Source organism: Protopterus annectens, chromosome 11.part0, assembly GCF_019279795.1.
Source record: "Protopterus annectens isolate FY-2018-M chromosome 11.part0, PAN1.0, whole genome shotgun sequence".
NCBI lineage: Eukaryota > Metazoa > Chordata > Ceratodontiformes > Protopteridae > Protopterus > Protopterus annectens.
This window is the reverse complement of record NC_056745.1, coordinates 319,320,707-319,336,803: the sequence shown is the minus strand read 5'-3', so window position 1 is coordinate 319,336,803 and position 16,097 is coordinate 319,320,707. Positions and strand designations below refer to the sequence as shown.

General features: G+C 37.9%; 1 protein-coding gene across 1 annotated transcript in view; it reads right to left on the bottom strand.

Annotated features, from left to right (window-relative positions):
* LOC122815364 (dynein axonemal heavy chain 3-like) overlaps positions 1 to 16,097 on the bottom strand; it is a 4,921,723-nt gene that overhangs the window by 117,455 nt on the left and 4,788,171 nt on the right. The window contains exons 72-73 of the mRNA XM_044087818.1: positions 5,160 to 5,252; positions 4,761 to 4,934 (exon numbers count right to left, since the gene is read on the bottom strand). Of these exons, the coding sequence (XP_043943753.1) occupies positions 4,761 to 4,934; positions 5,160 to 5,252 (267 nt within the window). The remainder of the gene's footprint in view (positions 1 to 4,760; positions 4,935 to 5,159; positions 5,253 to 16,097) is intronic.

Genomic DNA, 16,097 nt, shown 5'->3' with positions numbered 1-16,097 from the left:
GTCACGAAACAAAATCTTTCAGCATCATCTTTTATAACATGCACAAGTCTGTCCTTTATGAACTCATCCCTTAAATCACAAAATCTGCACATTTTAGCTTTATTTCTCAGGTAAGTTATATATGCTGCAAAAAGTTCACCAGGCATTTGATCCCTTGTGTAAAATAAGTGGCTTTCCATTGTAACATTTGTTTGGGGGTTACATATTTCTCTAAATTTACATTTTAAGCACTCTGGGTCCTCCCTTGACTCAGCTGGTACAACAATATGATGGTTTTCCCCTCTCTCCTGTATAGATAGCAGTTGCATATACAAATGAATGTTCCCTTTCAATGGCTTCTGACCCAGCTAAATTAAGTAGAATAAATGCCTTTGCACAGTCATCTTTATCAGAAAATGCAGCCTGTATGAAAATGTTGTACTCATGCTCAAACACTCTCCAGATCTTAGCATATTACTGTCAAACACAAGTGCACTGGGTTTTCAAAATCCATCTGCCATGCCTACAAAGTATGCACAAACACACTGAAAATATGGCCCTTGTAATTATGTATGAACAAACAGTGATGTTAGCTTGTAAAAACATCCAAATGCGCAAACTCTTCAAAATATTTTACTTTGTGAAATATGCCTTGTAATGGCTGTACTTTGCGAAATAACTTTACTGTAACACTGCACCAACATGAGAACACTTTATAGACTTCTGAGAACTTGGATATCTTTGCTTAAAATGAAAATACATATGCTTTGTGAAAAATTAGGTTGTTTCCCTTTATTTTATTTGTTTTACGCAATTCAGGTTTTATTTCAAACATTTTCCATAGTAATTCAAATATTTTTATCAGTATCGTACATATCTGTTTGTGTGAAATTATTTAGAATGTTCTGTATGCCCCATTTCATATTATGTGAAAAAAATAGTGCTGAGTAAGTTTTTGTAATACCTGAAATTCATTTCTGACCTGTTTTGCAAAGTATGCAAAATTTGGGGATGATTCACTCCTTTATATTAGCTACGCTTCTCTTGGTCTTGCTTCTGAATCCCATTCTGACACCATGTCACTCATTCATATCTAATACAAATAATGAGAAGGCCTGGGGTTTCATTCTGATGCTTTAATATATACAAACATAGCAGGATGAAGAGCAGCATCATTAAATATGAACGAACTAACTAACAGAGCTAACAAACATACAAGCTTACATCTCAACAGCTAACTACAGAATGGCAGTCAGGCTCGCACATGCTCAATATTTATATTCTGGTGCAAGCCCTTGGATAGCTTCTTAAAGGTAGATACACTCTCATTGATCTACAGGTTTCAAATCCTCTGCTAGCAACCATGTAGAATCCACAATGATGTGGTACATAAACAAATGGGGAACCAGATCCTACCACTTTGTAGACAAGCTGTTGTTAGCCTACAAGCAAGCAACTTAGCACAATCTATCCCTAGAGGCTACTTACATTCCATAAGAGCAGAATGACAAGCTGAGCAGAACCAGAACAGACCCTCACAAACGGAACTTGAATCCTGGGATCTTTCAGGAATTCATCCAGCTGTGGAGAAATCCTCAGATAGAGCTGTTTGCCTCCATTCACAACAGAGTTAAAGAAATTCTCCTCCAGAACTCCTTGCGTAAAGGTCTAGAAGACAGATGCATTTTCATTCCCAATTATGGGAATATTTCTGCATGCCTTTACAACCTTTTCTCTGATAACCAAGATTTTCTAAAGATCCAGAAGGAATCTCTCAGATGAACTGTGGTAACCCCCTTTTGTCCCAGGCAGCAATGGTTCTCCCTACTTTGGAAAATGTCCAAGGACAAATACCATAATCTTCCTCACTAGATAGACTTACTCACACAAAACAGTGAATATTGGATATATCCCAACCTTCAATTTCTTCACTGCCTGGATGATAGAATTTTAATAACTTTTAGGAAAAGAACCAGATCCTTTTTCAGACCCAGATGCCTCTGGTTCTTTAGTATTTGTGTGAGTTATTATCCTCTGGCCTTTCTTGCTCTTCTATCAATATTCACCTCTCAGCCATCTCTGCTTATCTGGCCATGGATCCCTCTTTCTGCTCTACCACAAGTGAAACAGCTCTTGAAAGGGGTTTTACATATCTGTCCACCTACAAGACAGGTTGTTCTTTCTAAGGATCTTAATTTTACACTGTAGAAACTTACACTTTTTCCTTCTAAACCTGCTCATGAGGATGATTTGAAGTTCTCACCTTGGAAAATGGTGTTACAGACTGCATTGACTTCAGCAAGAAGGTGATCTAATTTACAAACAGTTGTAGGGATTCATCCTTATCTAATCTTTCACAAGGATAGGATAACTGTGAGAACAAATCCTTCATTTATACCTAAAGTAATTTATTTTATTTGTTTTTATTTTACATGTGTTTGATTTCATAGTTTACCTTGAATCAGGCTATGCATCACCCTGTTTTCTATCCAGATCCAAAAAAAATAGGGGAGAAAGAATTTTACACACTCTGGATGTCCACAGGCAGCTGAGACGCTACACTGACAGGGCAAAAGCTTCAGGAATTTTGATCAGCTGTTTATTTCCTATGAAAGTAAGAAAAAGGGTCAGTGTCAAAACAGACAATTTCTAAGTGGTTGTCCCATGCTATTGCTTTTTGTTACTCACCATAACAAGACACTTTTGAGCAGGGTGAAGGCTCATTCTCCTAGGCCTTTTGCTACTTCTGTGGAGGTTTGGAAAGGTGTAGACTCCAGAAATATACTAGAGGCAGCAACTTGGTCTTCTATGTATACTTTCACCAGGCAGTAGAAATTAAAGTATTTCTCAAGATCTAGGACAGGCTTTGCTAGACCTGTTCTCTAGGGGCTCCTTGGCTCTGATCCTTCTTCCTCCTCCCTTTCGTTTGAAGCCTGATATTTTACCCATATTGCTTAGGCTACTGCAATAATGACCTTGTGATGAACATAGTACAGTTGTATAAAGAAACGCATACTGTAACAGTAGATATATGAGTAAAATACATCCTCCTTCCATCCACCTTACTTTATTATATTTTATTATACTTTATGCCAGAGTGTGGATATATTTTTTTCTTTTATCCCTAACATGTACAGCCCACAAACCACTCTTACTCTGTGGAAAGAGAGCTCTGAAGGTTGGCAGTCTAACTACTGACTTTATGCTACTCTCCTTTAACAGTTCAATGGTTAGGGAACATGATAGGTGACCTTAAGCTTTGGAAGCTGGCAGATTGTCATGTCCAGGAGAGGATATAACCCATGAAGCCCTGGCTACTGCAAGAGTGAACCATTCAAACATGCACTGTTATGGTAAGTTTACTTTCCACCCTGCTAGACACATTTATGGATATGTTGCTTAACTTGCTACTTGCATATAATAGAGAATCTATGGAATCAGGCCACTGTAGGAGATTGACTGCATGATAAAGCCATCAAAGATTTGCACTCCATCTCATCTCTTAATGTGGAGAAGAAGAAAATCATAGGTATGACAGACTATGTTCCATTGCTGCACAAATTACACTGCCATTATTTGTAGCTTTTATCCACAAGCATATTTTCCAGAAAACTTGTTGTGTTTTACAGGGTCTGTAGACCACTTGTCTGTCACTTGGACAGTTACTAGATGCAGAATGCTCAATGAGAATCATAGTAACCTCTGTCCACCCTGCCAGCAAAACAGGATGTCATATTCTATGTCATCCTACATTCCTGCAACAGCTAGTCATCATTCCATGTCCTAATGAGCTGTGCAAATTCACACATACACACACACACACACACACACACACACACACACACACACACACACACACACACACACACACACACACACACACACACACACACACACACACACACACACACACACACACACACACACACACACACACACACACACACAGAAACACAACTGGAGTTGTGTCCAGGAATTGATGGATAAAAAGGATGAGGACTATTACTTTCATGGAATTCTGCAGGGAACAGTTGTTACAGATATTTTATCTCTATAAGGCTGTCGCGGTGTTACTGCGGTAGCGTTGTTACCTCACAGCAAGAGGTTCTCCCTTTCGATTCTTGGCTAGGCTTGGGAGTGCCTTCTGTGTGGAATCTGCATGTCCTCCCCGCGGTTGGGTAGCATTCGAAAGACCTGCGTGCGTAAATGGGCGTGCCTTCGTTGAAGGTTGTGCATCGAGCTGGCACCTCGGCGTTTCGTAAAAATCTACTGCCAATCATTAGCGGACCAGAGTTCTGCTGTGGCAACTCCTTACTGGGAAAAGCTGAAAGACAAACAACAGCAACTCTGTTTATCATGACCTGATATGCTAAACAGATACAACATACTTCAGGAGTATTAAAGAGTTCTTGATCTGTAATGAAAGTACAAAGAACAAAGAACTGATGGATCATAGACTTACCACAATTTTGAGGCTTGATGTTTTGAATGAAGATATAGACAAGGGCCCTCTTTTATATAAGCAAATGCATTACAGGTGAAAACAAGTACATCTATTCATATACTATAGACTGCAGTTATCAGCTAAAGGAAAAAACATGACTGCTGTGATTATGTTCTGTTTTCTCAGCAGAAAATCATTATAGAACCTTTAACGGTTCATTGATTCTGGTAAATATTTCTCTTTTTCATATCACATTTGTACATCTTTTTAAAATTAGCTATTTTTGTATATTGCTTCTCTTTTAGTCAGTTGATGCCTTAATAAAACTTTTACTTACTGGTGATGCTGGCTTGGCTGTTTCATAATCAATAACATCAAACTGGAACCCAAGATTGTCAATTGGAATCTTATATGTCCTGGCATAGTTCTGCAAAGCTCCTGTCAGGAAACACTGAGTAAAATAGAAACCTGAGATCCAGAAGACATCCGGGTTTCCATTATCAACCCATCTCTAAAACAGAGACGTAGTGACATTAGCAAACATAGAATAAGAAATAAAGGAACTAAAAAAAAGCTGCAGCATTTTGGTGACCAAATGTTCAGGATACCATGGGTGCACTCCAATTAAAATGGAACAATGAGAACATTCATAATGTATTACAGTAAAGAATCAGTTGCACATTAAGGGGCACATAACACATACCAGAACTCATAGTTAATTCCCACACTCCCTTACCTTAAAGAATGATAATCTGGAAAGAAGGTCATTGATGTAGCTGCCTAAAGGTTTTAATGAAGGATAAGACTTCTTTGACCATTTGGATGGTACCTGGTAACATACAAAATAACAATGGGACAGAATGAAGCTTACTATGTTTTTTGCACCATTTTGTATGTCATTTAATTTTTCATGGTATTCCTTGAAGCAATATCCATTTTTATACATTTAACAGACACACACACACACACACACACACACACACACACACACACACACACACACACACACACACACGCACACACGCACACACACACGCACACACGCACACACACACACACACACACACACACACACACACACACACACACACACACACACACACACACACACACACACACAAAGACACATGTAGGATCATTGTGAAGCCTTGCACACCTACCAATATTATATCTCATGTATGTGGGAAGATACTGGTGACCCTCACCAAAAAAACAACAAAAGGCCAGCAATAAACGTTTTATTATTTAATCATTATTTGAAGCTATACCTATGTATTGAATATAATTATTTTACACTCCAGGACCGTTTATTGCTGGCCTTTTGTCGTTTTCTTGGTTTACTTTGGCCGTGCATTCACCTACGTGCATAGCATCATGTTTAGTTGACCCTCACCAAAACCCACCTGAACAAAGGGAGGACATGCAAATTTCACACAGAAGGCATGCCAGTCAGAAACTGAAACAATGAGCCAAGCAGTACGAGGCAGTAAAGCTAACTCCTGCACAAATATACACACAGATATTTATACGTGTGTGTGTGTGTGTGTGTGTGTGTGTGTGTGTGTGTGTGTGTGTGTGTGTGTGTACTCTCAGCCTATTATTTGCAATCATACCTGTCCACATACTGTTCACCATACTTGTCTGCCCTGTGTACCTTACCTTTCCATTTTTTCATGAGCGCTTTTCTTTTACTCATTGTAATGACCACCCCTTCTCTCCCTCTCTCCATCTCTCTCTGTCTTCAGTACACATCTCTTTCTCTGTTATCTTGTTACTGCAGTGTACAATTTTCTCTCCATTCTCTCCCCTGTCAGAAAAGATGTGTCATCACTTTTATTTATTATTTACAGAAATATGTTCTTCTCCCCCTTCAACAAACTGCTCTGCTTCTGGAATCACAACCTACTGTTAAGGTCATGCAATCTCCTCTAAAGGGGCACTGAAGCTAACTTGTTCTCTGTGCGTGTTCTGTTATCTCTGGAAACTTCTTTGTTAATTCCTTTCCTCTTCTCAAACCGGTATCAATAGTAGAACCTCCCTTCTGAAAGTAAGTTTTTCAGTAGAAACTGTATTTAATTTTGGTTTCAAAATCTTGGTTAAAAGGGGACACAATACTTTCTGCAGCCTTTCTCAACAAGTTTTTAAGCCTTTCATAGTGACAGACCTGAGTAAGTAAATCAGTGGTAGAGCTCTTATTCTGTTGGGGGATTGTTGGAATGCATTGTTTTTCTAGAAATCTCCTAAATTTCTTGACAACAAGATTGACTCACTGGCTGTTTATTGTGTAAATGCTGTTCCATTGCTGGGAAGATAACCTTAAACCTTAGAACACTGAGGAGCTTGAAAACCAGTACTTTGACTTTGTATATTTGCATCATCCATATAACTGTCAGATTTGTTTTTCAAATCCACTTGAACTGCTATATTCTTATATATGTAATATAGGTTTCCTGTGATCCTGGTAAATGCTACATACTCATTTTTTTGTCATTAATCTTGTTAATGCTTGATTTGTCACTAATTAATATGTTATAACTTTATTTGTGTTATTTTCATTGTTTATTTCCATTACTTGTATGTATATTTATCCAAGATGAACTTGAAAGTGGTTCACTGGGATTAGTATTATACCTTGGTTAACAAAATAAGTAAGTGATATATTTTATTTTATTAGACCCTATGTTAGATAAATGAGAGCTGCAGTTTAATCAGAACCTTGAAGCAACTTGTATCAGCTAGGATGTTTAAAACTGGATGCAAGCTATCTCTAAGGAATCTGTGTGAAACTGAATACTGGAAAGAGAGTCTGTGTGGTTCTCCTAATAAAGATGTTCTTCATAATAATTACTGCTACAGTAGGCTAAGCTATATGGGGTTATATCCTGCATAGGCTACAATAGTCAGGCAGCTTCCAAAGCTTCAGGACACCTTCCATGAGACCAAACCATTAGATATCTTAAGTTGACATGACTAAAAAGGCAGCTTTGGGTGTCAAGCCCTTCAGAAGGTGCTGAAGGGCTTGGGTGTCAAGCCCTTCAGAGCCTTCTCACTGCTAAAGGCATTACTCTTCTGGGGGCTTTTGAGAATCAGTGGTCTGCATAGGCTGTTCCATTTCTGGGAAGAAACCTTCCACATACAATATTTAATGTTTAAATTTACTTTCCTGTTGAGGAAAGTATATTTTAAGATAGGAATATGCGTTTTATTGACTGCAACATGACTTCGCTGAATTTTTAAATGGGAGAGCACTTTAGCATTTGACAGTTTAAAAGTTGATTTAACCATTCTAAAACTGTATTTTCTGTGGAGAAACTGTGTTTAAATTAGTTTTTGGGGCTGGTAAAGTATATTAGAGTGCCTTTGGTAAAGTCTATTAGAATGCCTTTTATTATGTTTTTATTGGGAAAAGTAATTTATACTACTTTTAAAATGTTACCAGTTTGTGCTTTTTAGTGTCCCTGGGAAAGAAGTACTGTTTTTGGATTGATCAGAGAACAAACTAATGGTCCCAGGGTCATTCTATCTTCCAGCCACAAAAAGAAAAAGTCAACTAAACAGCCTTTGGCACCACAGCAGGCTAGCAATTTGCCTCAGCTGCAGGTGGGTGACTCTGCTGTGGCCAAAGCTGGTTCCTCAGACCACTCATCTTTTTCACCAGATCCCTCTGATTTTGATCATACAGCCACTATGGACCAGGGTTAGCCATGTCCCATGCAACTGTTGGGGTCCCCTTACGGGCAAGGGAGAGCCACTCTTATCAGTCTTGGGAGAAGAGGCAGGGAAGGTGCCCCTGCTTAGCCAGAATATTGTGCGCATCCATGGGGAAGCTATTGCCATCATTAATAACCCTGCTTATCCTAATTTTCTTGTCAAAAAGAAACAGAAAACTAAACATGTATCTTCTCCTACTCCAGTTTCACTGGAGAGGAGTAATTTATTGAGTCTTGCTGACGGCCTTGTACAGGCTACTGATATTTCTTATTAGGTGGTTTCTGGTAAGGGAAAAAGGGGATTCCTCTTTTCCTGAGCAGATTCAAAAAATTGAATCTGGAAAAGAATGTGATGAGATAGATACATGTTTTTTACCTCAGATTTATGATTCAGACTCAGAGTAGAGCATATTATCTGAATCTCCCTGTCAGGGATTCTCTTTCTCATAGACTATTTCCAGAATGTCCCAGTGTTTTCATTGGACAGGTTTCTTAGTCTCTCAGAAAATACTACAACTTATTACAACTGGAATTCCCAGAACTTCCTTCCATCCCCCAGAGATGTCAGCATTGGAGGATGTGTTTGACACAGCCTGTGGTTTCCCTGATTGACAGATTTCTGCACCTAAGAAAGCGGATAGAATGCATAAAGTTCCTCAGTCCTTCAAATTTCTATACACCCGTCCTAGACCTGACCCAGCAGCTATAACTTTAGTTAATCCAACTGCTACCAAACATTTTGTTAATTCTAATTCTTCCCCTTCTGACAAGGATGGTTAAAACAATTGATAAGTTTGTAAAAAAAAAGTGTATGATTCTGCAACTTTTATTTTTAGAATAGTGAATTGTCGGGTTCATATGTTAAAGTTTATTTTAATTGTAAAAGTATGAGGAATGTTTTATCTACAGTTCCTTCCTGGGAGGAATAATCTGCTTTGTGTGGTTTAGTTTCTTCTATTTCTTAGGTCACTACTCATGTTTAAAGTGTGTTTATGACTCTGTAGATACTGCATCCATGGCTGTTGCCACTAGTACTGGGTTGAGGTTTGACTCGCTGTGTTCTCTGAACCTCCCAAAAAATGTACTAAATGAGATTTTAAAATTCACCTTTGGATAGAGATTTATTTTTTGGATCATCTGCTACAGAGGTTATCAAAAATGTGATGAGAACGGTAAATAGATAGAGGGAATCTCTCAGATTTTTTCAGTCCTTCTTCTCCAAATTTTCCAAGCGATTTTGTGCTCCCTCTTTCAATTTTGGCAAGAAACAAAACAGTCTCAGCAAAATGCTGGTTAGCAGATGTTACAAACAGTACCAGGGAGATTCCAAAATGAAAGCATGAACTCCCAGAACAAAAGACAGTCAAATAATTCAGAACGACTTTGTAAGGGACCTTGACCCCCCCATTCCTCCACCCCGGCAGTCCTTTATCCCTTCCAGAAAGTCTACATCTCCATTTCTCTTTTTGATAACAGATTGTTTTAGATGAATGTGTTCTGAAACTAATTCAGCAGGGTTAGAGATGGCAGTAGGAAGATGTCCGATCTTTCCAAGGAATTATTTGACTTCCACTGGACCAAACCACCCTATTCCTTTCTGTCATGCAACACGTGCTTTCTCAGGGGATAATAAAAGCAGTTTATCCTTCCCAGTTGGAAAGAAGTTTTTAATTCAAGAATGTTTCTGGGGTCAAATAAAGAAAAATGCCTGGAGACCAGTTTTGGACCTTTCTTTCCCAAAATGGTTTGTGACAGTACACAGTTCAAAATGCTTTCACTTCACAGCCTATTACCCCTTCTTCTTCATTTGAGTTTTCTGGTAACCTTAGATTTAAAAGCTGCTTATCTAAGCAGAGTCTTTTTCAAAATGCCAGGAAACTCTCACTTGGGTGAGAGGTCTCCTCTGCAGGCTGGCATTCCAGGAGAACATTCAAAAATCTTTTTTTAACTCCATTACATAGGATTGTGTTCCCGAGGTTTCTGCTAGATACCTTGCTACAAAGAGATTTTCTCCCACAGGAAAAAAATCGAGCTATATTTAAATCTATTCCAGGGATTTTCCACTCAGATCTCAGTCACTGTGAGGGAATACCTCAGGATTCTTTGTCTTATGGTATCTATGATTTTCATGATACCTCAGGCAAGATTCCACATAAGGAAGATACAATGGTATTTGAAGTCTCTTTGGTCTCAGCACCAACAGTCATTATCTTTATGAATTCCAGTTCTGGGATTTGTGAGAAGAGAGATCACTTGGTGGAGACATTAAATATCTCTGAATCCAGGTCTCCCTTCCCCCCTTCCACTTATAAGCAGTTAGTCACCTCAGACACATTGGACTTTGTTTGGGGAGCAGTGTTTCTCTTCCGCTCTTCGCAGTGGTGTAGTTCTACTCCTGACAATGATGCCAGACTGTTAAGTGAGCTGCATTTGCTGATTTACTTTTCTAATATTTGAGACGATATTCTCCCTAAGGTGTTAGCGGTAGTTAGACAGTGGAGGATGAAACACTGCTGTTTCATTTCTAAGTAATGGACTTTTCTATGGATACTGTAAAATGGCTAATTTCCAGAGATTGTTTGTGGTGATGGGAGAAGAAGTAGTTGGAGTGTGGTAGGTGAGTTATTGCTGTTTGAGAACTGATGGAGTTTTTTGGAAAGTTGTTCCATTTTAAGAGATTATTTGTGGCAATGGAATGATAAGGATGAATTGTCGGCTATGGATGGTGAGAAAGGAGGGTCTCCCATTTGATATGTTAATTTAACTTAGTCTTTGTACAGCTTGTAATTATGCAGTCTTGTGTTTCAGTGTTTGAGATGACCAGAATGATATGGCCAGTGATTCTATAATGTCTTGGGACTTTGCTAATTTTTTGGAGCTTCACTAGTAGCAGAGGAAATTCTTGTTGGACTTTATTAAAGTCTGCCATATGTCGAAGCCACCAAAGTCCTTTGGCCTTGGAGGACATTATGGAAACCATGGATTTTAATAATGTTGGTTTTATTTTAAAGCTATTTGTTTATTTGTAGAAGCCATTGTTGACTTGGATGTTAATGTCCAGGAAGTTTGATATTAATAAAATATTATTAAATAACTTTTAACAGCAATATTTGCAATGCAGTTTTCTGCTTGGTGAGATTATCAAAGACAAATGTATTTCATATTTTATGCTGTTAAAACTAGATTCCAATCTTTTATAATATTGTTTGTGAATCTGATTTTGTAGTGCTTAGGAAATAAGCACTATAATAAACCTGAATTTGAACCATGTCAAGGGGGATAAAAGTTTAGGGTATCTAGCACAACAAAGACAGACAGGCAGACATACACAAGTATAAGAGGTGTGTGCCCTTATCAAGGTACTCAACTCTCTGAATCACCTTTGATTCAGATGAGCTGCACAGGGCAAAGGCAGACTCTCATGGATGGAAACTTGATTGGGGAACTTCCAAGATTTGATCCATCTGTGGGGAGATCTTTTTGTGTCCTTTCTGAGCAATCACCTGGCAACATTCTGATCCAGGACTACTTGCAAGAAGGTCTGGAAGATAGATGCCTTTTCTTTTCCTTGGGCAGGAAATGTCCTGCATGCTTTTCCACCCTTTCCACTGATGTCCAGGTTACTTCTGAAGATTCAGAAGAAAACTCCCAAGATCATTGTGGTGACTCCCTTCTGGCCCAGGAAACAGTGGCTCTTCCTTCTATTTGAATTGGACAGGAGCAAACAACACAAGCCTCCACAAAGACTGGATCTGCTCACATAAGATCAGGGGTGTTTTATTCATCCTGGCCCCAAAAACGTTCAGCTGACTGCCTGGATAATAAGGTGTTAATACCTTTTAGGTACCTGTTTACTGAGGATGTGCAGCAGGTAATAATAGAAGCAAGAAAGCTTGCTACTAGGAAATCATATATTAGCAAATGGAAAAGGTTTTCTAGTTTGTGCCAAAAGCGTAACCAGCACCATTTCAAAGGTAGTGTTTCTGTGTTTTTACAATATTTGCGTGAGTTATTTTACTATGGCCTGTTTTAATCTTCTATCAAGGTTCATTTTTCAGCCATTTCATCATGTCTGCCCATGGACCTCCCTCTTTCAAGGCATTCTCATGCCAAAATGTTTTTGAAAGGGGTTTTGCATAGGAGACCTCGAAGAAAACTGCTGACTACTCCTTGGGTTCTTAACTTTATGTTAGAGAAGCTAGCACTTGCTCCATTTGAAAAAGCTATTCTGCCTGATTTGAGGTTCTTAACATGAAAAACAGTTTTACTGATTACTCTAACCTCTGCAAGAAGAGTATATGTGTTGCAAACTCCTATGGAGGGTCAGCCTTCTCTCATTTTCCACAGAGACATGATTTCCTTGAGAATTAATCCTTCTTTTGTGACTAAAGTGGTACTTGAGTTTACTTTACAACAAACTATCCATCCCCCTATGTTCTTCCCTGAACCCCAAAATGAAGGAGAAAGGATACTCCATACCTTGAATGCCCCCAGACAACAAAGGTATTATCTTGATAGAACAAAATCTTTCAGAACTTCTACACAGCTGTTTATTTTGGGTCTATATTATATGTTCGAAGCTTTATAATTTTGAATGTTAAATAATCAAATTTAAATGTTCGAAGTTATAAAACGCCAAACATATGTAAAAAACCCCCCCCAAAACTAACTGTTGTAGGCAGGGGGGCAAGCCCCCCTGCACCCCCCCACGTGGGGGGCTGCACCCACCGCACTCCCCCGCTCTTTAAATATATCAACTCCGAGATTGCACTACACTGCAGTAAGGGAAATCTTCCCTTTACTGTGTTATAGTGCGATCTCAGAGTTGGTATATTTGAAGAGCGGGGGGTGTGTGTGGTGCAGGGGTGCTTGCCCCCTGCTTACCACAGTCAGGTAAGTTCCCTTTCTTTTTTTTTTAATCATATGTTCGATGTTTGAAACTTTGAACATTTAAATTTGATTATTTAACGTTCAAAGTTTTCAAACTTCGAACATATGATATAGACCCGTTTATTTCTTGTGAAGGTAAGAAGAAGGGACAACTTGTGTCAAAACATTCTATTTCCAAATGGTTATCTCAGGATATTATATTTTGTTATTCCCACAACAATCTTTTTCTAGGCAAGGTCAAGTCACACAAATGTTAAATAAATAAATAAATAAAATAAATTCTACCAGGGCCTTTGCTTCATCTATGGATTTTAAAAAGAGTTGGTCTCTAGTAGTATTCTAGAAGCAGCAACTTTGTCCTCTATACATATTGTTACAAAGCAGTAAAAGCTAGAGTCCTTTGTCCAGGTCTAGGTCAGGCTCTAATAGGACCATTCTCCAGGGCCTCTTAGACCATTCTCCTTTTACCTCCCAGTTGTTTTAAGCTATGGTACTCTATCTATATAGCTTAAGCTACTGCAGCTGTGATCAATATGATGAACATAGTACAGCTGTGTAAGTAAACTTACTACAACAGTAGATGTTTGAATGGTCACTGCTGCAGTAACTGCTGCCTCTCTCCACCCCCATGTTCTTGATGCATTTTTATGCTAGGGTGTGGACAGCTGTTTTTCATTGTTCTTAACAATGTCCTGTCAGAGCTCAGCCTCCCTCTCTTAGTTGGCTTGGCACCCAAAGCTGTGGAAGGTGCCCTGAAGCTTTGAAAACTGACCGGCTATTATATCCTAGTTTAATCTAATGCAGAAATGATCATTCAAACAACTACTGTTATGGTGAATTTACTCACACAACTGTACCTTCTTTTACATTTATTATTTTGTTGAAATAAATGTATTTCAAGTCTGTCAAGTTGGTTAGACATTTAATAAAATTAGCTGCAGAATGCGGGAAAAGCCGAAAGACACAAACAAAGCTGCAGAATGCTACATTACACTGTACATAGAATTTGTGATCAACATGAAATACCACTCAAATTTAAATGTATTACACTAAAAGATGTTCTCATTGCAATAAGTACAGTATGACTAGAATTCTGAGTGTTTGTAGATGTCCCTACTTTTGTATTTTAAACAGTTTTATAACTTGTTTATTAACTGCATATGTACATTCTAGTATCTACTTAAAGAATGGTACCTACAACACATTTATTAGTGCTGAGGTCTGAGTTACTATGTTTATATCTCTCAGGTAATATTGATAAAACAGAAATATAAAAAGTGCCACTGCCCAGTTAAGGTCAACAAAATACACAAAGAACTACAAAGTAAAATAAAAATATTAAGCCAACCAACACAGCTATTGAGTAAAATAATCTAATGTACAAAAGTTAGCTCTTTCACAGCAACATTCTATCACATGACATATCTAATTAATTAAAAAATTAAATGAGGTAATTTTCTCCCTTTTAAGACAGGTTTAATAGAAACACGCCCATTCAAACCTGGGTGTTTGACAGCATTTAAACTGACAATCAACCTTAGTTCTGCATATTCTGTCAAACTCACTAAATCTCCAAACCTCAAACTTTCACATAGTACTTCCAAAACAGCAAACTTAAATTTATGATCATTACCGTTTTCAGTAACATGCTTGGCCAGTGCATTAGTTTGTTTGCCTTTCTTGATGTCACCTGCATGTTCCAAGATTCTCTCCCTTAAACTATGGTTAGTTTTGCCAATATAGTAACAGTCACAGGCCATGCAGGTAGCACAATAAACCATAGTCTCAGTGTTGCAGCTCACAAAACATTTCATTTCCAACCTCCTATTTATGAATTTTATGTAAAGAGTAGTTATATTGCTGATAAAAGCACAGGCAGAACAATGCCGGCAAGAGAAAGTACCTAATCTCTCAGTCCTAGTGTGAGATTTAATATGATGATTTTTATAGCACAGTTGACGGTTCAGGGAGAGATTATTTTTAAAAGAAAATTTAAGTACAGGACCAACTATGTCAGCTACAGCATTATCTATCAAAAGTACAGACCAATGTTTTTTAAAAACATTACATAATTCACCAACATTACTGGAGTACGTTAGAGGCATTCAAACTGTTTGTATATTATTATTAATTGGCTGTTCAAAACTATCATTATGTGTAGAGAAATAAGTTTGTGCAAGAGAATCTTTAAGGGCATAGACTTTGTTCATAGTTTTGTGTACTTCAGACTCTGTATAGCCTCTATCAATAAAGTGACAAGCCGTCTGACATAACGTGGCATGGGCTTCATCTTCCTGTCATGCAATCTCATAGTTCGTAAAAATTGGTCTTTAAGCACATTTTTAGGTATGTGTCATGGGTGCATACTAGATTTATGCAATAAATTATTACAGCTGCATTTTTTTTATAAATAGCTGTACTGAAATTCCTAACTTCATCCATTCTAACACACATCCAAAAAATTAATACTAGATTCAGAGTATTGGTAAGAAAACCTAAGAAACGTCGTAGTTGAGTGCAAATATTCAATAAATTGACTCAACAATTCTGCTGTCCCCTCCAAACAACAAAAAGATCAACAAATCATTTGTAGTAGCATAAATTACTAACAAAAGGATTGTTATTGTGCACAAATTCATGTTCCCAGAAAGCCAATACCATATTGGCATAAGAATTAGCACAGACAGTCCCCGTTGCAACTCCAAGTTTCTGTAAAAAGAACTTGTCATGAAAAATGAAAATGTTATTTTCAAGTATGAGTTCCAACAAAGCACAAATCAAATATACTTTACCATTAGAAGACTGACCTACTAAGGTTAATAAACCTCTTATATATTCTATACCCAGGTCATTTGGTATGACTATGAAAAGTGAAGCTATATCTAGAGTCACTAAAAGCAGTCCAGATCTATCTACAAAAGTATTGGACCATGAGTATAAATCATTCAAAAATGTTTTTGTGTCCTTTAACATACTGGATACAGTATCCAATAGATGATATAATTCTCTCCACAAAAATTGAGAGGGGTTCAGTAACCCAACCCCTACTCGATACAGTCGGTAACATAGGTGGA